The 25,990-nt window shown below is 44.9% G+C and overlaps 1 protein-coding gene across 1 annotated transcript in view; it reads left to right on the top strand.

Annotated features, from left to right (window-relative positions):
- STPG1 (sperm tail PG-rich repeat containing 1) overlaps positions 1-25,990 on the top strand; it is a 56,432-nt gene that overhangs the window by 17,325 nt on the left and 13,117 nt on the right. Inside the window, exons 3-6 of the mRNA XM_025378471.1 lie at positions 5,629-5,747; positions 13,296-13,397; positions 17,517-17,687; positions 23,386-23,494. Coding sequence (XP_025234256.1) covers positions 5,629-5,747; positions 13,296-13,397; positions 17,517-17,687; positions 23,386-23,494 — 501 coding nt within the window. The remainder of the gene's footprint in view (positions 1-5,628; positions 5,748-13,295; positions 13,398-17,516; positions 17,688-23,385; positions 23,495-25,990) is intronic.

The following is a 25,990-nucleotide window of genomic DNA, read 5'->3' as shown; positions in this document are numbered from 1 at the left end:
TCTCTTGAGGAGCTGACTCCTCATAGTGATCCCATTATGAAATGACTGTCTTTAATGCAGGTAATATTTTTTGCTCTGAAATCTACTTTATCTGATAATATCTATCTTTTGCTTAGTGTTAGCGTAATAAATCTTTTTCCATTATTTTACTTTTAACTTATTTCTGGGTTGATATTTAAAGTATGTTTCTTGGAGGTAACATATAGTTGGGTCTTTCTTTCTTATGCAATCTGAGAATCTCTGTTTTTTAATTGGGATATTTAGATTATTTATGTTTAATGTGATTATTGGTGTATAAGTTTGTCTGTCGTCTTGTGACGTGCTTTCTATTTGTCCCATCTGTTCTTTATTTACCTTTTCTCTGTCTCTTGTGTTATTTTTAATGCTTCAATTTTATCTCATTTGTTAGCCTATTAGGAATAACTCTTTGTAGTATTTTCCTGGTGGTTACCTTAAAGCAATGATTGGCAAACTTTGCCCCTTGGACCAAATCTGACCCCCTGCCTATTTCTATTAATAAAGTTTTATTGGAACACGGCCACCCCAGTTTGTTTATGTATTATCTGTGGCCGCTCTTACTCCATAGTGGCAGCACTGAATAGTTGCCACAGAGAATAAATAGACTGCAAAGACTAAAATATTTACTATCTGGCCGGGCATGGTGGCTCACACTTGCAATCCCAGAACTTTGGGAGGCAGAGGCAGGAGGATTGCTTAAGTCCAGGAGGTCAAGGCTGCAGTGAGCTATGACTGCACCACTGCACTCCAGCCTGGGCAACAGAATAAGACCCTGTCTCAAAATATAGATTAATTAGATAGATAGATAGATAGATAGATAGATAGATAGATAGATAGATAGATAGATATAGATGGATAGACAGATATGTACTCTCTGGCCCTTAGAAAAAGTTTGTTGATCCCTACATACTTTAGAGTTTATAGTATATATCTTTTTGTTGTTGTTGTTCTTTTTTTTTTTTTTTGAGACTTAGTCTTGCTCTGTCGCCCAGGCTGGAGTGCAGTGGCGCGATCTCAGCTCACTGCAAGCTCCGCCTCCCGGGTTCACGCCATTCTCCTGCCTCAGCCTCCTGAGTAGCTGGGACTACAGGCTCCCGCCACAATGCCCAGCTAATTTTTTTGTATTTTTAATAGAGACGGGGTTTCACTGTGTTAGCCAGGATGGTCTCGATCTCCTGATCTCGTGATCCGCCCGCCTCAGCCTCCCAAAGTGCTGGGATTACAGGCGTGAGCCACCGCGCCTGACCTGTTTTCTCTTTTTTTTTTTTTTGAGATCGAGTCTTGCTCTCTCAGGCTGGGGCGCAGTGGCACAATCTTGGCTCACCTAGGCCTCCCAGGTTCAAGCGATTCTCCTGACTCAGCCTCCTGAGTAGCTGGGATTACAGGCACCTGCCACCATGCCTGGCTAGTTTGGTGAGGAGGCCACCCAAAGTTCTGGATTACAGGCTACCACGCCCAGCCTATAATCATTACTTTTTAAATGTTTAAAACGTTATATTTAAATTATTCAATTTATACTCATAATTTTATGTTTTCTATTTACCCACGTATTTACTTATTTCCAGAGCTCTTCGTTCCTTTATGTGACTCAGATTTCCAAGTGGTATCGTTTTCTTTGACTTGAAGGGCTTCCCTTAACATTTCTTGTAGCTCCCGTTTGCTGATGATTAATTCTTTCAATATTTATATATTTTTTAAAGTTTTTATTCTGCTTTTGCTTTTGAAGATGTTTTTACTGGGTACAGGATTCTAGGGTGACAGGTTTTATTTTTATTTTTTTTCCTTTTAGTGCCTTAAGGGTGTTGTTTTCAACACCAATCTGCTGTCATTCTCATATTTGTTTCTTCACATATGACATGTCTTTTTTCTCTGCCCAGTGTTAACATTTTCTTCTTGTCACTTTTTAAGCAATTTGATTATGGTTGGCCTACGGTGTCGTTTTCTTCATGTTTCTTGTATTTGACGTTAAGTGACTTTCTTGAATCTGTGAGTCAATAGTTTTTTTTTTTTATCAAATTTGGAAAAATTTCAACCATTTTTTCTTGAACTATTTTTTTTCTGTTTCTTCTCTCCTCATATTTCTTTTTTTGAGAGCCTGATTACATATATATTAGGCTCCTCAAAGTTTCCATACAGCTCACTAATCCTTTTTCCTGTCCTTTTTCTGTGTTTTATTTTGTATAGTTTTATTTCTATATCTTCAAGTTTACTAATCTTCTTTTTCTCCTAATTTGCTATTCATCTCATCTAGTGTATTTTTAATCTCAGACATCTTGGTTTTCACATCTGAAAGTTTGATTTGGATCTTTTCATTATATCTTCCATGCCTACTTAATATGTTCAGTCTTTTCTCTGGCTTCTTGAACATATGAAATACAGTTAGTATAGCAGTTATAATGTTCTTCTTCACTAGTTCTATCATCTGTATCATTTCCAAGTTGGTTTTGACTGTTTATTTTCTCCCCACTTTGAAGTATATTTTGTCCTTCTTCCTCCTATTAATTTTTTATCAATGCCAGGTATTTTGAATTTTACCTCTTAGGTGCTGTCTATTTTTGTAGTCCCATAAACATTCTTGTGCTTTGTTCTGAGATGCAGTTAAATTGTTTGGAAACAGTTTGATCTTTTCAGGTCTTGCTTTAAAGCTTTGTTAGCTGGAACCAGAGCAGTATTTAGTCTAGGGGTAATTTGGCCCTATTTCTGAGGCGAAACCCTCCTGCATACTCTGTGTTCCATGAATTAGGAGGTTTTCCTGCTGTGACTCATGAAAACAGGAGCTATTCCTGGCCCCGTGGAAGCCTCCGGGATTGCTCACTTGAATTCTGCCAGGTGGTTCCTTCTCCAGCCCTGGGTAGTTTTCTCATGTGCATGTGTCGGTCAATACCCAGGAACTCACTCAGAGGACCCTGTTGCAGAACTCCATAGCTGTCCATCTGGGTAGCTCTCTCTTCTCCGGTACTCTGCTCTGTGAACTTAGCTGTCTTGGCCTTTCTGGACTCCCAGATCCATTTCCTCACCTCAGGAAGACCACGGGGCCCCATCTGGATCCCTTCCTCCTGTGCTGTGGTCTGGAGATTTCCTCCTGGCAGAAAGCTGGGGGCCATCTTATTGCCAACCTCATTTATTTTGCTTCTCTCAGGGATCCCTGTCCTTTGTTGCCTGATGTCCAGTGTCTTGATTGCTTTGTATATCTTGCCCATTTTTAACTTTCTTTTTCCCAGCTGGGAGGGCAAATCTAGTCCCGTTTCGGTTAGAAATAGGAATTTAGTCATCCAGAGTGTTTTTCAAAAATTCTACTTTTTTAATTGTTTCATCAAGAGGGCTGCTCTGACAAATGCCATTCTGTTATAGCCAGAAGCCTTGGATCTCCTTTCCAGTCAGGCAGAAACCTCTCCTTTCCCCAGGAGAGCGTCCTTCCAGTAACCTTTTTAAAGCAACTCTCTTTCTTTACTGCCTCCTCTGCACACTCTCTCAGCTGTTCTATAGGCTTCGGTTTTTAGAAACAAAAGCCAGTAAGTCTTGCAGCTGCTTCTGCCTTTGGATTTGCTGTATAGCTCTCTTAAAGCAAACAAACCCAAAACACAGCCATTCATCTGCTTAAATGGGGAGGGGAGGAGAAGAATACATTTACTGTATATTGATATCCCCAAATATTTTCTACTTAAACATGTATTCAGCTCCTTTTACTTGCTTTGTCCTCCACCCAGGCAGATTAGGCTCAAGTGTCCCTCTCCCCATTGTTATCAGTCATCTGTTTATTGAGCACTTGCTAGAGGCCAGCTCAGGAAGAGGAAGCACAGTTCAGAGCTCAAGAGCCTGGGCTCATTAGGCAAATCATGTTCACACCCCACCTGTTCCCCTTAAGTGCTGGGTGATTTGGATGAATAACTGAATCCCTCTAAGCCTCAGTTTCCTCATCTGTGAAGCTGGTTCATGATTGTACCCCTCGAGGGGTCCCTATTGTCTTCAGGCTTCCCACTCTGAAAAGGAGTATTGGTTTTTTTTTAAAAGTCAGAGATGAAGAAATGAGCCTTACTGATAGTCTCCATACACACCACCCTCTGCTATGGCTAACGCATACTTTCTTCTTTCCTTCCCTTGACTGTTTTTCCCCATTTCTGCACGTATTTTCTCTCTGAGGGTTAGGATTCTGGTGTTAAAATAATTTGGCTTACTGTTGTGAACAGCCTACAGAGTCAGGATGCACCCTCCCACCCAAAATTTGGTTTGGATGTCAAGACTTATGGTGCCACACACATGCTCATCAAGAGTGTAGGAAAAGGCTTATCACCCACATAGTGAGGCCTTCTGAGGACAGCAGCACCGCCTTCCTAACCTGATCCAATGATGGCTTGAGAGAGCAGGGAAAGGAGCCTAACTTGGGGGTTTTCTTCTTCTTCTTTTTTTTTTTTAGACGGAGTCTCGCTCGGTCGCCCAGGCTGGAGTGCAGTGGCCGGATCTCAGCTCATTGCAAGCTCCGCCTCCCGGGTTCACGCCATTCTCCTGCCTCAGCCTCCCGAGTAGCTGGGACTACAGGCGCCCGCCATCTCGCCCGGATAGTTTTTTGTATTTTTTAGTAGAGACGGGGTTTCACCGTGTTAGCCAGGATGGTCTCGATCTCCTGATCTCGTGATCCGCCCGTCTCGGCCTCCCGAAGTGCTGGGATTACAGGCTTGAGCCACCGCGCCCGGCCGACTTGGGGGTTTTCTTGTGGTTGGAAAGCGGGGCTGGACTGAGGGCAGGGGTTTGCATGGTCTGAACTTCCAGCTGCTGCCACAGGAGGGAGCACTGGGCTTTCTCATCCACTTGCCCAGTGTTGGGGCAGAAGGGAATGAGGGAGTGGTGAAGCTGAAGAGCTATCAGCCATCAAACATCAGAAAACTGGAGTCAGAGTCCGTTACACTTCCAGGTTAGAGTCTATAATCAACCTGCTAAGCAGACAGATGCCGCCAAGTTCTAGCAGTTGTGGAAGTCTCAGCAGGAGGGGAGTTTATACATCAGACATGCATTTACACATCACAACCTAGACAAATGAACTTTTAACTTCAGTTTCTATAGATAAGCCCTTTCTGCCTTTTAACCCCATGTCTGCTCAAAGCAGAAACGAAAACTTATGCCTGTCTTGTACAGTGCCCTGGAAAGTAAGAGCCAGCCCCACGCTGGGATTTCCCTAACCTCTTTCGATTTTAACGGCCTAATGCTGGTGTCTGAATCTAGGCCAAGGAGCAGTGAGGACCTTTCCTCTGTCCTCTGACCGCGCCTTGTCCAGGCTGCTCCCAGAATAGTTTTGCTGTTTCCTTCCTGCCTGGCAAGAATGTCTTTACTATCATCTCCTTGCTTTTCCCCGGGACAGCCTGCTTTAAGGACTTTATGTGACCACATCTCACTAGTGTAAGAGCTGGAGGGGGGAAGTCTGATAAATTGCCGAGAGGGAAAGAAAGTGGGGAATTTTTTTTTTGTTAATCCTGTTTCATGTCTATTTCCTGTCAAAAGGCAAGTTTCTCTTCTCTACCATTTAAAATAAAACTTTAATATACACCTTTGTGTTTTCCACATTTGTCAATCATTGTTTTGTATTCATTTTGATTTTATTTCATTTTTGTTGTTTAGGTTTTACTGCTGCATATCCAACACAATCCTCCATTCCTTTTAAATATCAAGCTTCAGTAATCCCAGAATCAGAAAAAAAAGGATTCAATAGTCAAGCCAAGAGATTTTCTCAAAAGAAGGTAATGACGTTGTCTTAGGGGTTCTTTCGTTTTAGTCTGGATTTTAGCCTTGCGGGACAGGCACGTTCTGTCTGGCTGCTGTGTCTTTCTGTGGACAGTGGAGGGCAGTGTGCTCCCAGGAGCCGCGGCACCAGCTCCACTGAGGGGCACCGACTGGACTAAGTGTAAGAATGAGCCTGAAAAATGGGACATCCAGGGAAAAAACAACTATGTCTGGATTTATGGCGCCAAAAATATTGAACTGGACCAAAACTATTTCAAGGAAAAAATATATTTTAAAAATAATTATAAAACTGAAAAATTGCAAAAATTCCCAAGTGTTATCAATTAAGTAAAACGTTAAAACAAACATCTTCCTCATCCTTGTGAGAGGAAATCACATGACTTCAAATAACACAAGAGGAAAAGAAGAGTCAAATACATCTAGAATTACCTTTGGAGGGCTGGGCATGGTGGCTTATGCCTGTAATCCCAGCACTTTGGGAAGCTGAGGTAGGAGAATTAATTGCTTGAGCCAGGAGTTTCAGACCAGCCCAGGCAACAAAGCAAAACCCAATCTCCACAAGAAAAAAAAAAGTACAAAAATTTGCTGGGCGTAGTGATGCGTGCCTGTAGACTCAGCTACTCAAGAGGCTGAGGAAGGAGGATCACCTGAACCTCAGGAGGTTGAGGTTGCATTGAAGCAAGATAGTGCAACTGTACTCCAGCCTGGGTGACAGAGCGAGACCCTGTCTGGAAAAAAAAAAAAAAATTACCTTTGTAATGAGCCCTGCCCTACTTTAAAACAACAACAACAACAAAAAAAAACAACTTCCTTAAACAATGTGTTATTAGCCAGGCGCAGTGGCTCATGCCTGTAATCCCAGCAGTTTGGGAGGCCAAGGTAGACAGATCACTTGAGGTCCAGAGTTCGAGACCAGCCTGGCCAATGTGGTGAAACCCCATCTCTACTAAAAATACAAAAATTAGCTGGGAGTGGTGGCGCATGCCTGTAGACCCAACCACTGCCTCTCCTGAGGCAGGAGAATTGCTTGAACCTAGGAGGCGGAGATTGCAGTGAGCTGAGATCACGCCACTGGACTTCAGCCTGGGCAACAGAATGAGACTCCATCTCAAAACCACCACTACCCCAACATGTTATCATATTCCTGTGTTACCCACCTCCCCCCCTTCCCTAAATCTTGCCGCATCTCTTTTCCTCTCTAACCTAGAAAGTTCTGCGTGGTTCCTGACCGGTCCTTATTTAAGCTTTGGGATTTATGGGACCTGACTTTCTCATCTCTCACCATCAGGGGCAGAAGCAACCAGAAGCAACTCACAGGCATCCTTAGAATCTAAAAAAATTTTCATTCCTTCATTCATTTAAGCAAGACCTTTAGAATAATGTTCTTTTGGAGGAGTCCTCATTTAACATGTCTTTTGCTGCTCTCTGAAAATGGTTTTCATCCTATCACCTTGCCCAGATGGCAGAGAGGGAATGAGGAGATCTAGGTTCTGAATGGAGCCAAGGCATGGAGTGAGGGGCCTTGGCTAGCCCTGGTGCCCTCAACCTGATTCCTCCTTGGTAGATGAGAATGCTGAACTAGAGAAAGTTTTAAGTTTCTTCCACTTCTGATATTTTAGGATTCTAAGAAAGCAAATAATAAAGAATACAGTGTACACACACAAATACACACACACAGTTTTAAATCACTTGCAGGTTTTCTCCAAAGACAATACATATTTGCTCAGGAGTTTTCTTCTCTCTCTAGTTTCTCTGTTTTAACTGTTTGATTCTTTCCCATTTTCTGTCTGGTTTCCCATTTGTCAATTTAATGGTAATATATTGTCCATCTCTAGGATATTTGCAGCGCAGCCTCCGATAAAAACAATAGCAGCCACCATTTACTTATCCTTACCATGTGTACTTTTAGACTGCCTTTTATCTCTAATCCTCGGAACAGTGCTGAAAGGAAGGGTTTATTATTTTAATTTAACACAAGAGGAAACCCAGGCTTGGGGAAGTTAAATGACCCACCCAAGGTCACACAGCGCAGGGTTTGGCACATAAGAGGCTCAAAAGAAATGTTTGCTGAATCAATGTTGAAAGAATTAGACCTCAACCCAGGTCTAGTTCACTCCAAAGCCTCTTGCTCTTTCCACACTGCACCACGCCTACCTTTGTGGCCCGCAGAGCTGTAACTTTGTCCTGTGAAAGTCAGCAAGTTTCTGAAAAGGCCTTAGCAAAACAGACCAAGCTGAAGACAGGGGAGGATGTCAGCTAGCGTGGATGGGCCCCGTCCCCCATGATCTAGTTCTGAGCACTCAAATTCAGAAAGCAAACGGGCTGACTTCTCAAGTTAGTGTTTGAAAAGATGATTGCTTCTCAGAACGTTTTCAACTGAACGAACCAAGGAGGCGGGTAGCCAAACCTACAGGCAGCATTGAATGAAGACAGGAATTGCTCAGAGATTGGGTTCCAACTTTTAAAATGTGGTCGTATTACCTGACAACATGAAAACTTTCATCTCGGCATTTGTAAACATTTTAGAAATAAGGATGGAATTTTATGGAAGGGGCAGGGGATCCATCAGTCAGGCTTTCTGTGTCCTACTCCGTCACTGACTGTGTGCCTTTAAACCAGTCACTTGACTTTTCTGGGCTTCAGTCTCCTTAACTGAAACATAAAATTTGGATTATATAATTTTTGAGGTCTCCTCAAGTTATAAAAACAGAAAAAAAAATCCTATTCTATGGTTCATTCTCATTTTTCCTGAGGGAAATAGGCATTGAGAAGTTAAAGATCTTGTTTAACATCACCTGATAATTTAGTGAGGCAATACAAATTAAAAACAGATTTTAAAACTCCAGGGCTTCGCCACCCTTCTTAAAGAATTAGTCGCACGCACCCTTGCTCCTGATCGAACATGGCTGCCTCCTCACAGTAGTCCTGTGGCCCACCTTAGCACATCTTTGACGCAGAGAATCAGTGCCCTTTGAAATGTGCACTTACCTTCTGAGGCTAACTTTGCAGTGAACCATCAGGGCCCCCTTGCCCAGCTCACATTCCCCATGAGAATCTTACTGCAGAGTACAAGGAATCCTTCACAAAGCTCAGTGTCTGGAATGGCAATTTTGGCTGCTAGAAATGAAGTCTGTTTTCCTGAACATTTTCGAGTTATTTACAGATGTGCTGGTAACTTTGCGTAGGTGAAGAGACACGCCTGATCTGTGTGACAGAGCATGGCCCGGCGGCCTGTTGGACATTTTCTACCCCCGCCTCCGTGTTTCTGTCTCCACTTCACCCTGGATTGTGGTCACTGTTTCCGAAACTGTGTACCCCTAAGGACACCACTTAATGTCTTTGCTTCTCTGTTTCCTCATCGTAAAAATAAAGATGTTGCAATAGGTAGGTAAGCCCTTGCCAAGAATGACTATTTCATGGTTCTAAACCTCATCCCTTCCAGGCTTGAATAAATAAATACTGGTAGAACATCGGTACCATGTGCTCTAGATGGGCACAACTTAAAAATGTATGTTAATACCATTACGTAGTAAATCTCCCCTTCCAGATGGGAAGCCAGCCAGTGGTTAATTTGTGATGAAATCATACAAAGTTAATATTGTTCACTTATTAACTTGATATGACACTAGACCAGGGATATTTAAATGAAAGGAGGTTCAGTTTGCAGAAGTCACCATGTTCAAGGGGACAGCCGCCCCAAGTGTGCCCTCAGCTGCATATCTGACCCACAGTAGGGTCTGCCCTGCCTCCCTGCTCTGTGAAGCCTGACTTCTCCATATCCAGTCACCAGCACCCCTTCCAAAGGGGTCTGCAAACACTGGGCTGGCACTCATGACATGCCAGGTCCCCCTCAAAGACCTTTGTACTTGTTACCTCATTTTATCCCCATAATAACCCTGTGAGCTAAATCCCATCATTATTCACACTTTTCAGATAATGATCCCGAGACGAAAACAGGGGGAAGTAGCTTGTGCAGTTGAGGCTGGGCAGAGTGAGGATGAATCCAGGTAGCAGCTCCTGGTCCTCAGATCCTGTTTCCCCAGCATCTTCCCCAGGTAGAAGCACCTCCCACAGTCCGTCTTATGCCCTTGACATGAGGTTAATGTGTGTGCTGTCTTACCTCCACCACCTGCCTAGGGGCTTCTTGGGCAGTGGTCATTGCTGTCCTTTCCAGACCCCACAAATCCCTCAAAAATGGATTGAATGACCCCAACTCAAGTCTGCACATTTCCCATCGAGTCACGACCACACATCCATCCATGAGCACTGTTGTGATGTGTCTCCTTCCTCCCATTCCTAGACCTTGTGAGCTGCTAACAGGTTGCGCCTATATCTTCTACCCTTAGCACAGGTCCTGATGCACAGTAGGTTTCAATCAGTGTCTGCTAAATTGCATGTTTGCCCCATTCCACTCAGGGGACTTCAAGAGGCTGCTAATAAGCTGCTCAGTCCCACTCTGAAGGTTTGTGACTCCCAAGGGAGGGTCCTGGGTCCATAGAGGCGGTAGTCATGCGTGGTGATGGTGGTGATGGTGATGATGATGGCGGGCTGCATCGGTGCTATTCCACCCGCTTTATGTGTATTGACCCCTTTAATCCTCATGCTAAGAGGCAGCGAAGGAGACAGCTGGTAGGGCATCCGGCACCGGGCTTCCATAGTATGCTAGTAAATGTGAGTTATCTTCCCGTCTCCGTCCCCATACGTGTTTTTGTTTTGTTTGTTTATTTGGTTTTTGCCAAGAAACCAAGGAGTGGCTACGTTCACACCAGTCACAACTTGGATTCTCGTTCTCTGGGATTTGCTCTGAGAGGCCTAAATTCATCCAAGTCACAGACGTCAGTTGCAGGAACTATTATCGCACAGGCGAAAGGTCTCTCCTAGGGTGCTATCCGCCCACCTCTAGAAGTTGCAGGAGAATGCTTGACATTCCCCTCCCAGAGACCTACTTGGGCATTGCACGAAGGTGGTGGCGTGCTGGTCAACCACCATTTACCCTCCTTGAAGAAGACTGCTGAGTTGTAGCATCTGCCCATTTTTGTGGTATAAATACTCCCACCCTGGCCAGTTTCAAGCCACCACCAGCAACATTTTGGAATTTTTAACAGTTTTCCTCACAAGCTGCCGCTGGCCAGCTCCAGCTGCTGCTGCCTGGAGGACTGTCCTTTTGCTTGCTAAGAACAAACAGGCAGCACTCCGTTCCTCCGGGCGAGGTGGTAACAGTCCTCTTCCCATTTGCCCTGGACTCAAGCCAGTTTGCAAAGTGGCAGAATTAAAGTGTGGTTAAAGCCCAGGAAGGTTGTGAGCTTCAGCAAATGAAAATACAAGATGTCCAGTTAAATTAGAATTTCAGATAATGGCAACTCTGTTAGTACAAGTATGTCCCAAATATTGCATGGGATATACTAAAATCATCATCTGCAGTTTATCTGAAATTCTAATTTAACTAGGCAGGTAGGATGGAGCAGGCATTTAGGTCTTCTATTTTGTCTGGAAACCCTAGCTCCTCAGACACATAAGCGTGCTTAGAAAATTCTTGCAAACTGATGGTCAGGTTCAGAGCGTGGTGATAACCGGGAGCTAGAGGTGTGTGTCTTCACTGTCTGCTATTTAAACCTAGAAGAGTCACAGTGACACTTCCTGCATCAGCTTTCCTAGATTCAGGGACTCCGGAAGCTCAAAAGCACCCCAAGGCCCAACACCTTGGACTTACAAATAAGGAAGCCCAGAGAGGTGACTTGCTCAGTATCACTTAGCGTGTGGCAGCACCGAGACTACAATTTCTGATTCATAACCCAGTGGGGATTATTTTAATCCTATACAATCTCATTTGAAAGTTAGTTTGGTTTCGTGGTTAAGAGCAGACTCTGTGGTCAGAGTGCCTCGGTTCTGGCTCTGACATTTACTAGTTAAGTGGGCCTTATCTCTTTTGGCCCCAACTTCTTTAAAATGGAGATTAAGTGAGCTAATAGTACATGTAAAGTCCTCAGAATGGTGCATGGCACACAATGAGCACTCAATAAATTGATGCTTGCCTTGAAAACAGCTGCCTAGAAAAATCTCTTCCTTGTCTCCCCATGGCCCTTCGCATCTGCATCCACAACAGCAGGGTTCTCCTGAGCTCTTGGACTGGGGTGCTGGAGTACCTGGCTCCGCAGTGCCTCCTGCTGCCTGCCTCACTCTCCATGATAGTCAGTCCACCGGGATCATTCTCACCTAAAGCAGGAAGCAGCTCCCCTGTCCCTACCTGCCATGGGGCAAGGGTGAAAGGGCTCACTGCATTTAAAAGGCAGCACAGAAGAACCTGTTAATTGCACTTTGACTCTATCCCCTATATGAAACCATAATTATACACTGCCCAGCCAGACTGGAAAGTCCTGGAAGGTACTGATGGTACCTTGGGCTTTCTACCCTAAGGCAGGCAGTAGGGACGGTAGACACAGGACAGGCCGGAGTGGCAGAGATTGGAGATGGCAAGCTCTGGAGTCGGGCTGTCTCGGTTCAGCTCCGGGGTTTGCCACTTACTAGCTATGGCCCAATGTCTCTGGGCCTCACTTTCCTTAAAGTGGCCCTGACCATATCTCACGGTAAAAAGCTTGTGTGAGGAGTCAACAAGACAGCACACACCATGCACTTGGCACTGAAGTCAGGTACTGCCACTTACCGCAGTGGGGCCTTGGGCAAATTCATCTTCATGTGCCTCAGTGTCTCCATCTATCAAAGGGGCAGTAATCCCTTCCTCACTGACTGATGGTGAACATGAGACCAACTTGGAAAAGCTTCTAGCACCAAGCAGGTACCCAGGACCCTCTTGTGACAGTGGAGCATCCGTAGCGTTTCACACCGCTCAGCCAGCTTCTGTCAACATTTACCTCCCCCTGGTAACTAGCATGGGAAATGCGATGAAAGCCCAATGAGCTGCCGCAGCAGAAATGAACTTGGAAATGACCTCTCACTTATTCCTCTCTCACATGCCTGCATCGTTCAGCGCTTGAGCCTCAAGAGCTAGCCTCTTTTTGTCTGAGAGTTAGAAATGGCCTGGTTTGGGATGAAGGTTGTTTTTGTTTCATTTTGCTTTATAAACAGAGACACTCCCTGGTTTCTCTTCTGAAAGGCTGAGGAGGAAGCTGAGTCAGGTGGGGTGGGGTGAACGTGAAATCGCTCACCCTTCCCTTGCCGTGGGTCTGGCTTACCCAATCACTGCACACTGCCTTGTACATCAGCCGCGTTCACTGTCCCACTTTAGGCCCATTTCTCTAATGACATGAAAAACAACTGTGTTCTTTCGGAATGCGGCAGGGCATAGTGGAAAGAGCAAGGGCTTTAGGAGTCTTAGCCTGGCTTGGAATTCCAGCCCCACCACTTGGTAACTGAGCCGAAGATCGGGCAAGTCAGGAAATGGTACAGCCAGGCTGTCACCCGCCAAGTGGTGGTAGCGCCTGTGCTGTGGGATTACGGTAAGGTTCAGTGTTAATGGATGTAAATCCTGTGGAAAAGCACAATGGAATTGAAATATCTCCATGACGCCACCTTCTCTTCCCTTTCAGAATGAAATCCCAGGTCCTGGATTCTACAATGTCATTCACCAGTCACCAGTGTCCAACAGTGTCTCATTGTCCAAGAAAGGAACATGCATGTTTCCCTCGATGGTGAGAACCACTTCTTTTGAGTAAAGCATTAACTGGTCAGTAATTTCCTTCGTTCATTGCATAATTATAAATTGGACATCTGATCCTTTCTCTCCAAAGGCCCATGGTTCTAATTAGGAGAGTAACTGCCTCCTCAAATTTCTTGCAGGTAATTTGGACCCTGTGTCTCTAAGTAACTTTTTCCCATCTCTACCCATTGCCAGGGTGGGAAGAGAAACCAGAGGAATCTTCAGGACTTGATCCTGCCAAACCAATTTTGTCATCAGTGAGTGGACTAAGCAAGTATTTTCCTGAGATGTTTAGGCATACCAGGAAATTGTTACTCTTACACATCTTGGTGTAATATGATTTTTACAATGCTTAATCTAATTGGTTGTCAAACTATTGAGAAATCTGATAGGACTAAAAAGAAAGCCAGCGGTGGGCCTGAAATGTACTGGCCCCACCCCATTCCTTCTCTTTGTAAGATATGGAACTTAATTTTGGTTGAGGGCTGTAGCAATCAAGCAGCTGTATGAATTGCCAATGACCCTGACCAGAGTTGGGCAAAGATAGGCTTCTTAAAAATATTTATACATTGTCAAGAAAAATAGATACAGCAAAATAGATAAATGATCAAGAAAAATAGATACAGCAAGGGGAAAGATACAAACTAGGGTAAGGCTACCTGAGGAAGAAAAGTGAAAAGTGGACAGGCATGGTGGCTCATACCTATGATGCCAGCATTTCAGGAGGCCAATGCGGGAGCATCACTTAAGCCCAGGAGTTCAAGGCCAGTCTGGGCAACACAGTGAGTCTCCATCTCTACAAAATAATTTTAAAATTAGCCAGGAGTAATGATGTGTGCCCATAGATCCCAGCTACTCAGGAGGCTGAGGTGGGAGGATCACTTGAGCCCAGGAGGTTGAGCCTGCAGTGAACTATGATTTCACCATCACACTCCAGCCTGGATGAGAGAGGCAGACTCTGTCCCCAACCCCCTGCACCAAAAAAAAAAAAAAAAAAAAAAAAAAAAAAAAAGTGAAAAGAAAGCAAGCCCAGACTCTAACATTAAATTAATAAACATACGCCATCTTTTTCCTTTAAAAGTTATAATAATTTCTTGCACAGATGTATTCTGATGTCTGACATTGGAATTGATTTTTTTTTAACCACACAAAGGGATCATTTAAGACACACTAAACATAGCCACGTCTTATTGGAATTCGAATTTGGCAGAGTTGGATACTCAAGGAACAGACCAGCTTTGGAGTTAACTCCCCATTACCGAAGAAGCTGAGTTTGTACATGGCCTCAGTAGGTTCACAGAACAACCATGCCTCTACTTATTTTTCTGCCACCAGCTCTGCTAGGAAAGAAATTCAAAAGAAGTGCCGTCTCATGAAGTCCTGGTGTAGAAGACAAGACTTCAGACCTGATCCTGCCTCAGCTGTGGATTCTTGACGTGACCTCAAGCACGTCACCCTTCTGTGTCCCAGTTGCCTCATGAAAGTGGAGACTCCCTGGAGGCACTGGGCAAATTAACATTGCAATGAGTGAAATACTCTTTGAAACAGCAAAGCATTATAAACATGCTAAATATTATGATTGTTACCACCTGAGTCACAAACAATACTTCCTGCAACACCTAGGTTTTCTCTCCGAGAACTTCTTTGCTAAATAATGGCACTGCCCATTCCTTCTTGGTGCCAAAAAAGAGACTGAATCAGAGGACATGATTGGTTGTCTACAAGGCTTTGCGTGCGGTAACTTTCCAAATGAAAAGCCGGACTATCTGGAGGAGAAGGGGCCCAAGGCAAGAGCTGAGTGTTACAGAACCTAGCCACACCTTACAGGCCTTTAAAAAATTCAGAACCAAATCCCAAAGAAGGCAGACTTTTGAGCTGTTGAGGCTTCCCCCCTCCTCCCTTTCACAAATATGGGAATTTGTATTTATAGTTACGTTACACTCAAGTATAAACACTTAAGGTCCTGTACCTGGGGATGGGTGCCTGAAGTGGTCGATGGAGATCTAGTAGGAGATCCCTGCATCTTACCTCATTCCTGTGTGAACTGGATGAGAATTTCATATCCCCCCACCCCACTGCCTCTTTCAGTAACTTTCACCTTTAGCACCTCCTCCACTTCTGGATCCCAAGACTTGAAGGGAATTAAAAGTAACTCTCATCAGAGAAAGATCAGAATGACCAGTAGGAATGTGACTATGGGTGAGGCTGACCAAAAAACTCTGTGGGTCTATAAATTTTTGAAACTTCCGCATGACTGTTGAAACAACTACACCCAACCTTTTGAGAGACCTGTCATCTCTCTAAGTCCGAATGATATAAAGAGCTTTATTAGTATATTCCAAATCTTTGCTCCAGAATCTTCCACAGTACTGACTAGGAGAAGTGTATGAGGCAGGTGGGTGGAGAGCTTGATGGCCTGTCTGTATTCGCATGCTGGCAGGAGTGGCTCTAGAAAAGTTAGTAGGTGCTGGAGAGAAGTTCATAAATGCCGGCGTATGGCCAGATTGGAGGCCACAGGTCTGGCAAGTAAACCAAGGGGTGTGTAGTGTTGGTGAGTGAGTGTTACTGTAGCCACACTCTGAGACTAATTCTATTACAATACTTTATAAAACATTGCCTCTACTGGAACTTTTTCGGGAAGAATTTTTTTCATTTTCAAAATGTAAGTTGTAGGTGTTCTAAACCAAAAAAGAGTCTATGATTGAAAGGGCTTGCTGTTACCCCAGGGCCATACCACTCGACGTTTTCCTCTTTAGAATGGGATCTCTGATCCATGTCATGTAGTGGAGGCCGACTGCTTGGGTAGGAATGCTGGTCCTCCACCTGAATTAGCTAAGGAAGTTCAGCTTCCTGATCTGTAAAAGTAGAGATAATCATAAGATCCACTGCTCAGGGTTGTCGTGAGGATTCAACACAAAAACCCACCAAAGGTATTGGTTAACTCTTGGCCAGAATGAAAAAGACGAAGCATGTTCAAGGCTGGGGTGACCTTACTTCTAGGAGCATCAGCAAATCCTTACACACTGCATGCGGCCACTTCTTATTAGAATTCGAGTTTGGCAGAGTTGGATACTCAAGGAACAGACCATCTTTGGAGTTAACTCCCCATTACTGAAGAGGTTGAGGTCGAGCTGGGGCTTGAACCCAGGTTAGGCTCTGAACAACTTAGGCTCTGGACAAGAACACTCCCACTTCTAGTGGTGCTACACCCACCCAAATGCTCGGGGTGGTCCATAAACCAGACGCTGAGGACCGTCACCACCAACCACAGAGTGAAGTAGGGGGGCCCTAATGCCTTCCTTTGGGCTCACCCATGTTCTGTGTTTGTGTAGTTATTGATTCCTATCAAGGGAGAAAATCCAGGGCAATGTTCTCAAGCTTTTGACCATTAAATAGTAGGAAATATTTTGTTTTATCAGACTCTAATACTTGCCATGCTATCTTAGGGGAAAGTGATGTTATCACTGAGTTTCTGTAACTTTTGTCCCTGTTCTTTTGACAAACATTGATTCTGTTTGTTTTTTAACTGAAGATAATTTATCGTGGCTTCCTGAAAGGAGTGGGATTGGTTCTGTTAAACAGTGAAAATACTGTAGGATTTGATGAAAACAGTAATTTGGTGGAGAGTAGGAGGCACGGAGGGACAACAAGCCCCCTGGAGCTTTGTTTGAAGCAAACTCGTTGCTTAGGCAGTTCAGATCATTTAATCTTAGAAACAAGATGTGAGATTTTACTCAGAAGAAAAGCCTAGGCTGAGAAGAGCGTCTAAAGCTTCCTATCACGTAAATTACCCAACAGCTGATGAGTCAAGGGTAAGTGGCCTGGAACAGGATTGGGTGGAAATGCATTTATGGCAAAATCATTTTTGCCAAGTCCCAAACAGAAGATGAATAATTTGAGTTAGTTTACAGAAGCGAGTACAGGTCTGAACTTGTGTTTTCCAAGGGAAGATCCTTAAAGCCCGAGGTCAGTTTATCGTTGTTACCTGCCAGAGTTTTGCCTTTTATAAAATGCATTTAGACCTTGTGCTGGTCACCATCTCTTTGACATCTGTCCTTCAGAGCCACAATATTATGTGACAATGCTGATTCCTTTGGTTGTCTCCTTACAGCGCGCCCGATTGGACACCATCATTTCTAAATACCCTGCAGCGAATGCATACACTATCCCATCGGATTTTATTTCCAAGAGAGACTTTAGTAATTCATGTTCCAGCATGTTCCAGTTGCCAAGCTTTATGAAAGTTCTCAAATTTGAAACTCCTGCACCAAACTATTACAATGTAAGAACTCTGCCTTTGCTTGCTAAATATAGATCAAATGAATGGCTTACTGAAATAAAAGGAAGAGGGGATCTTGGGGACATCATATTTTAATGCAATTGTCAAGCCAGTTAGCATTTGTTGACTACCCAATGGGTGCCTAAGGCTGTACAAGTCTCTTTCAGGAAGTTTGCAGGCCCCGGAGATCAGGGCGGGCAATGTGGAGGCCAGTATGAAGTGGGGAGGCCACTGCCCTGAGAAACACATATTCTAATTACTCTCATCCTGTAACCTTTCTGGGACATAGTTTTCTCATCTGTAACAGTGTGTGTATTATTTACCACTTTGTCTGCAGCCACTAGTGATTTACTTTTTAGGTTCTTCTAGGGAAAATAAACTTTCATATCAGAAAATAGGTGTTTTAACAGTTGTGCTCTGCTGTGCCAATTATGATCGCTTTGTATTCACTGAGGCAGAATGGCATGGATGGTTAAGAGATGGATTCAGGAAGGTTTGGTTTAGCTCTCGTCTCTGCCACTTTCTAACTGCGTGGCCTTGGGCAAGTCCCTTAACCTTTCCAGGGCTTAGTTTATTGATCTGTAAAATGGGGATGTATGTTCACCTCATCGTGTCAATGCAAATATTAAATGAGATAATGTATGCTGCATGCCCAGGACAGCACCAGTCACACAAGGACCACACAATACATGGAGATTGGTAGGGCTGTCTTTGTTAGTACATGAAGGGTACTTACTTACCCTTAAATATGAGGCAAGTAAGTCACAGCCCCCACAGTACAATGGAATCAATTCTACTTGCCCTACAGGGTTACCACAAGGCAACGAACATGAAAGCACTCTGAAGTGCGTAAGACATGAATTGTACTTAAGATATTAATGTTACTATGCCATTTTCCAAGCTATTTTGGTTTTATACATTTATTATGCCATTTCCTTTTTTCCTTCATAATATTTATAATTAATAATTATCTTTCTGACTACAAAGATCCTGCCCACCTTCTATGATGGATTCAAGCAATTATAATGTGTCCCAAGTAATATAAGTGCCTGCTAGGCCAGCACTGTCCACTAGGAGTAAAATGGGAGCCACAGACATCATTAAAGATTTTCTTTCTTTCTTTTTTTTTTTTTGAGATGGAGACTCGCTCTGTCACCCAGGCTGGAGTGCAGTGGTGCGATCTCGGCTCATTGCAAGCTCCGCCTCCCTGCCTCATGCCATTCTCCTGCCTCAGCCTCCTGAGTAGCTGGGACTACAGGCACCCGCCACCACACTCGGCTAATTTTTTGTATTTTTAGCAGAGACAGGGTTTCACCGTGTTAACCAGGATGGTCTCGATCTCCTGACCTCGTGATCCGCCCATCTCGGCCTCCCAAAGTGCTGGGATTACAGGCATGAGCCACTGTGCCCGGCCTCATTTAAGATTTTCTAGTAGCCACATCTAAAAAGAAAAAGGGGCAGATGAAGTTAATTTGAGTAATATAGTTTACCCAACAGATCCAAAATATTATCATTTCAACACTAATCAATATAAAAGTTATGAATTTTATATTTGAGGAAGATTATTTTCCTTGTACTGAGTCTTTAAAATCCAGTATGTGTTTTATTCTTCCAGCACATCTTAATTTGGGCCAGCCACATTTCCAGGGCCAATAGCCACATGCAACCTGTGGCTACTATACTGGGCAGTACAACTCCAGGCAGTCTTCCCTCGGCATAATCAGAGCCTGAAAATAATGATGATGATGAGGAGGAGAAGGATGAAGCCCTTCTCATGTACTAAGTGTGGTCTATATATTATTATATATATTATTAATATATTATATATATATTAATCATATTTAATACTCACAAGTGAATCCATAACGTGGATTATCTTGTTCCCAGTATAAAGAAGTGAAAGCTGAGGCTCAGAGAGGTGAAGGGACTTGGCCAAAATTCCCCAGCTTGAAGGCATCATTTGCACATCAGTGGGCACTGGTGGATGACTGGGGTGGAAAGCTGGGGAAAGGTCAGAGTCACCTCGTTCCAGCCCTGACAGGCTTCCCTCCGTGGATCCTATTGCTCCTCCGTGCCAGGCTGGTGATACAGCTTAGATTCCAGTGGGAAATTCAGAAAAGAACAGGTAAACAAACAAAATAATTACAAACTGTGATCAATTTGAGGGTCAGCTGGAGCCTGAGGGAGAATATGTGGGAGATATGGAGGTTGGCAGTACCACATACTTTAGACTTGGTGGTCAGAGAAGGTGCCGAGGCTGAGACCCAAGGATTGAGGAAGAGCCAGGGTTGGAGAAAGGGCATGTGCCAAGGTCCTGGGACAGCAAGGAGCTCAGCCCACGAGGACCTACAGGAAGGTCGAGTGGCTAGTGTAGCATGAGCAAGAGGAGGGGGAGAAGGGGGCACCAGACAGGCAGCGGCCAGTTCACACAGGGCCCTGAAGATCCCAGGAGGAAGTTTACATTTTGTTCTCTGGGTCCTAGGAAGCCCATGAGGGGGTTGGAGGTGTGGGGTGGCGTGATCTGATTTTTTTTTTTTAGATGGGGTCTTGCTCTGTTGCCCAGGCTGGAGTGCAGTGGCACAATCTTGGCTCACTGCAACCTCCGCCTCCCCAGTTCAAGTAATTCTCCTGCCTTAGCCTCCCAAGTAGCTGGGATTACAGGCGCATGCCACCACGCCCGACTAATTATGGTTTTGTTTTTTTTTTTTTTTTTTTTTAGTAGAGATGGGGTTTCACCATGTTGGCCGGACTGGTCTTGAACTCCTGACCTCGTAATCCACCCACCTCGGCCTCCCAAAGTGCTGGGATTACAGGCATGAGCCACCGCATCCAGCCATTCTGATGTGTTTTTTAAAAAGTTCCTTCCAGCTGCTGTGTGGTGAATGGACTGCAGTGTGGGTTGGGGGTTCTGAAAAACCAGTGAGGAGACTATTATGCTGACAGGAGAGATGGCAAGGTGTGGTCCAAGAAACTGATCAGAAAGGGGCTTAACCATTGCCCGTTTGCCAATCCCAAGTGGCAACCAGGCTACTAGGGAGACAGATACAGGAACGGACTGTCTGTGTGGATGCCCCTCTCTGCAGCCTCCCAGTTGTAGCTGAGGGATGCCACCGTCAGTGTTTCATGCGCCATTCTCCCCAAATCGCTGTCTATTCCTTCACCCGGCTTCCTGTCTCCAATGCCCAGCACAGGTCCTGGGATGCAGTAAGCATCCATCAGTGTTTATGATATCAAAGGAATAACTTTCCAGTAATATACAGTTGTTAATCTAGAAAGGACCACTTCCCAAGTCAGAATTGTGTCCTTCTGCCAACAGATACATTTAGGTGCATATTTTTTGTTCATTATTGTCTTAATATGACCCTGAAAATAATACACGCTCATCATAAAATATATTCAAGCCCTGTAGAAACCCATGAATTAGAAAGTGGAAGTCCCTTATAATTCTATTTCCCAAAGCAAACCACTGCGTTAGAAACCAGGTGCAGACTGGGCACAGTGACTCATGCCTGTAATCCCAGCACTTTGGGAGGCCAAGGCGGACAGATCACCTGAGGTCAGGAGTTTGAGACCAGCCTGGCCAATATGGTGAAACTCTGCCTCTACTAAAAATACGAAAATTAGCCAGGCATGGTGGCACACACCTGTAACCCCAGCTACTCGGGAGGCTGAGGCAGGAGAATTGCTTGAACCCGAGAAGCGGAGGTTGCAGTGAGCCAGCATCGTACCATTGCACTCCAGCCTGGGCAGCAGAGTGAGACTCCATCTCAAAACAAAACAACAAAACAAAACAAAGAACTAACCAGGTACAGTTTCTTTCCTATTCTCTCCTACCTCTGTCCCTCCACCAGTGTTAGCATTATGCTGTACACAGCACACATGCATTTTCTTCTTAGATTTCTTTCCATGGCAATACAATAAATCTGCTTCAGTCTTTTTTAACCTGCTGAATATTTTCCTGGCCCCATGGAGAAATCTTCCAGTGACGCACACTCAGCATATACAAAAATGTTCCCTTTTTCAGTTGCTTTTCTGTCTGGGTGAAAAATAAAGCCAACATGCTGTTTTGTCTACAGGTGGCTTTTTTTCAGGCCAGGAGAACAATGGTTGAGTCAACTGGTGAGGAATAGAAATGCAGTAATCCTGTTAGCCACACTGTGCTTTGAGGTCTGTCAAAGCCTTTCTCTGCCTTTGCTGCCACCATCCCTCACTTGTATATTCGAGTCCTCTTCCTTGGTACTGTGTTATTACCTTCTCTCCGGCAACCTGGCTCCTCTCCCCCACTCCCCATGTCCAGTAATTAACCTGTCCCATCTGGTCTCTTTGTTTGCCCTCTCTGCATGCCGTCTAGCCATTAGGGCCCTGGGAAAAGCTAAATTCCTCCACCTTTGTAAACACAAAATCAAAATGCCATCTGCATTTCTCAAGAAACATTTTTTTTGACAAAGGAGTATCACAGCAAATCAAACCATCCTGGCCCCAGCAAATAGTTTCACTCATTCAGCAAATATCCCCAGCAATCACAGGTTTAATTTGTATTGCCTCTGTTCTCCAATGAATACAGGAGACTGCAAATTGGCATTTAAAATATTTATGATTCATGTGTAACAGAAGAATGATCTCAGGGTTTTTTCCTATTATTTTTAGAGTTCTGGACACATCGCACACTCTCAAATGTATTTCATGAGTCAGCCAGAATGCTTAATTTCTGATCAGTTCAGGAAAGTCGAGACAAGGGAGTGCTTGCAGATGTGATCACAATGTTAAATGATACGACTTTCTTGTGTGCCCCAAATGCTGCATTTATAGAAGGGCTATTTGAACAGTGAGCAGTGCACCTAGGAATGAGGATGGGGATGGGTAGGACTGTGTGTCCTAAAAACAGTAAAAATAGTAGAAAACCAAGTGCAGTGGCTCATGCCTGTAATCCCAACACTTTGGGAGGCCGAGGTGGGCAGATCATTTGAGTGTAGGAGTTCAAGACCAGCCTGGGCAACATGGTGAAATCCTGTCTCTACAAAAAAATACAAAAAAATACAAAAAAATTAGCCAGGTGTGGTGGTGTGTGCCTGTAGTCCCTGCTACTCTGGAGGCTGAGGTGGGACGATTGCTTGAGCCCGGGAGGCAGAGGTTGCAGTGAGCTGAGATGGCACCGCTGCCCTCCAGCCTGGGCAACACAGTGAGACTCTGTCTCCAAAAAAAAAAAAAAAAAAGTAGCAACAAAGTGAAGATAATTTTCAGGTGTAGCATTACACACTTCAAAAAAAAAACACTTTCCTAGAGGTGATCTCTGTTGGCCCACCCCTACTCCCTGACGGAACTCCACAGCAAGTGGAGCCGACTGTCCAATCCGTTTTACAGATGAGAAAACTTGGTTTCAGAGAGGTTACAGATGCAGGACCACATAGCCTGTCCTTAGCAGAAGTGAGCCTGGAAGCCAGCCTGCAGCTAGCTGTGTGCTCTGTTCCTTGTTGAGTGACCAGCATTTTCTGGGGATCACAGACTCATAGACCACTTGAGCTGGGATGACGAGGAAGCCACAGCCAGTGTGACCTTTACAGCTCACATCTGTACATTTGCTAAGAAGGACGGGTTTCAGTTTGATTTTTTTTTTACGTAGATTTGCCACTTGTCCAGGCACGATGACGAAGACAAAGAGAGGAAAGGCACTGAGTACATTGGGTGTATTTTCTCCCCCCAGGCCTCTGTCTCTTGCTGCAAGCAGAGAAACAACGTCTGTGCCCGAGCCGGGTTTATGTCAAAAACCCAAAGAGGATCTTTCATTTTTGCTGAAAAAGGACCTCCCCCAGGTAAGCAGCTGCTTTGCCCTGGCCTTGACCTAAGGGTTAAGTGTCCCAGATTTGATTTGCAGGGCACCTACTTCTTCATAGGGAGTCTTTGGAAGGATTTAGTCTTTGGGTGGGGAGGAGTAGCAGGCAGGTACTGAACAAAGAGGAGAGGTGAGAAGACAGCCAGCTCTCCCCACCAGGAGGACAGGCTGGCTCTGGAAATGGGCCTCCAAAGCAGCTTCCGGGCCTCCCCTTTTATGACCTGGCGTACCTGCTCTGGGCAGCCAAGTGGAGAAGTGACTTCTCACCTCAGAAGTGTGCACATTTGTATACCCCAGGTGCCATCAGAGGCCACTGGGGAGGGGTGGGAGATACAGGGTATGACCATACATCCTGTTCCTTCTACACTCAGCTGCCATGTTCCTTTTCTCCTATGCCAGAGGTGACTTCATCATCTAGTCGTGAAACGGAGGAAGCAGCTCTGTTTCCGGGGCACCCACTCAATGGTTTCCATGCAGTCTTGCAGGTCTGCCCTCGTAGGTTCGTCCACTTAGCCCTGCTTTTCAGATGAGGAAATGGAGGCTCAGAGAGTTGAAATGACTTGCCCAGTGTCACACAGCCGGTAAATGGCAGACACAAGCCCAGAGAGATCTCACTAAGGAGCCCACGTCCTCCATCATTCCATTGTCCCTTCTGGAACCTCCAAGATGCAGGATTAACAAGAGCTTTCCTCCAAGTGTTTCCCCTGCTGGCCTTGGGGAAAGGTGTTGCACCTCTCCTGTGCTCTCTGACCGCCAGTCCTGGAGCACTCATTATGTTAGATTATCCCAAATAGGTCCCACAGACCACGCCCCACCCCCAGGATCCTTGGGCCCAAACCAGGAGGAGCAGGGAAGGTTTGCTTCTGCAATCACGCCTCTTGCAGAGGGGTGTGGATAAAATTGTAGTGCATGTCAGATTTCAGCAAATCCAGATTAAAGTTGAAAAGATCAATCTGAAGCTGAATAACAAAACCAGCGCTAATTAGGAGGCTCAGCCCCAGTTCATGCTCCCCTGCCTTGCGTCATCCATGGGCCAAACCCCACCTTGTCTGTTTATACAGAAGAACAAAGCCAGCATCCCTGGGGTTGGCCAGAGGCCCTGCCAGTGAGCCCTGGGATGCGGGCACCTCCACAGTCCACCACCTGCTCCTGCTCCCTCCCGGGGGGGATCCTGAGAAGCCCCCAGCCCCTTATAACACAGAACAGGAGGGGAAGTGCGGGTACTAGCATCTGTTAAGCTCCCCATGGGTGCCGGGGCCTTACATTCATTATCTCATTGAATGCTCCAAAGCCCCGTGGAAAAGGCACTCACCACGTAATCATGTGCTCAGAAAGTGTGAGCTCTTCTTACTTTATCCCCACTTCACCGACAGAGGTGATAGAAAAGCAGGTGGTGGGCCCGGTGTCCCACAGCTGGATTTCTTTTAGTTTTTGTTTTTGTTTTTTGGAGATGGAGTCTTCTCTGTCACCCAGGCCGGAGTGCAGTGGCACGATCTCGGCTCACTGCAACCTCCGCCCCCTGGGTTCAAGTGATTCTCCTGCCTCAGCCTCCCGAGTAGCTGGGATTACAGGCATGCGCCACCACACCCAGCTAATTTTTGCATTTTTAGTAAAAATGGCATTTCACCATGTTGGCCAGGCTGGTCTCAAACTCCTGACCTCAAGTGATCCGTCTGCCTTGGCCTCCCAAAGTGCTGGGATTACAGGTGTGAGCCACCACACCCAGCCCCACGGCTGGATTTCAATCCAGGCTCATCTAGTTCAATACCTGGTACCTTCTAACCCCCCACCCCAGCTTCCTGGCGGCTGGCTCTCTCTGGTAGTGGCAGCATAAATGCCTTCTATTCCTTGCTTTTGCTTTTCATTGTTTTCTGTATTTTGTAATTCAAGTGTTGCTATAACCTTTTTAGTAGAAATATATATATGAAACAAAGAATATGAGAGTTATCCAATATTGTAAATGCTGCTGACATCTGCTTTTTTAAAAATTTAAGTATATACTGGGAACTTTTTTTTTTTTTTTTTTTTTTGAGAAGGAGTCCTGCTCGTGATCACCTAGGCTGGAGTGCAGTGGTGCATCTCAGCTCACTGCAACCTTCACCTCCTGGGTTCAAGTGATTTTCCTGCCTCAGCCTCCAGAGTAGCTGAGACTACAGGTGCGCGCCACCACACCTGGCTAATTTTTTTTTGTATTTTTAGTAGAGATGGGGTTTCACCATATTGGTCAGGCTGGTCTCAAACTCCTGACCTCAAGTGATCCGCCCACCTTGCCCTCCCAAAGTGCTGGGATTATAGGTGTGAGCCACCGTGCCCAGCTGATACTGGGAACCTGTTTTCATGTTAGTAAGAATCCTTTCGGAACATCATTTTAAATAAATATATAGTATATTATTATATGCTGGTACCATAAATTAAGGAAGCAGTGTTGTCTTATTGGAAACTGTGATTGTTCTGAATTGGTTGCTAATATGAATAG

Source organism: Theropithecus gelada, chromosome 1 (assembly GCF_003255815.1).
Source record: "Theropithecus gelada isolate Dixy chromosome 1, Tgel_1.0, whole genome shotgun sequence".
Classification (NCBI taxonomy): domain Eukaryota; kingdom Metazoa; phylum Chordata; class Mammalia; order Primates; family Cercopithecidae; genus Theropithecus; species Theropithecus gelada.
The sequence above is the reverse complement of the archived record's forward strand: the minus strand, read 5'-3'. Positions and strand labels throughout refer to the sequence as shown.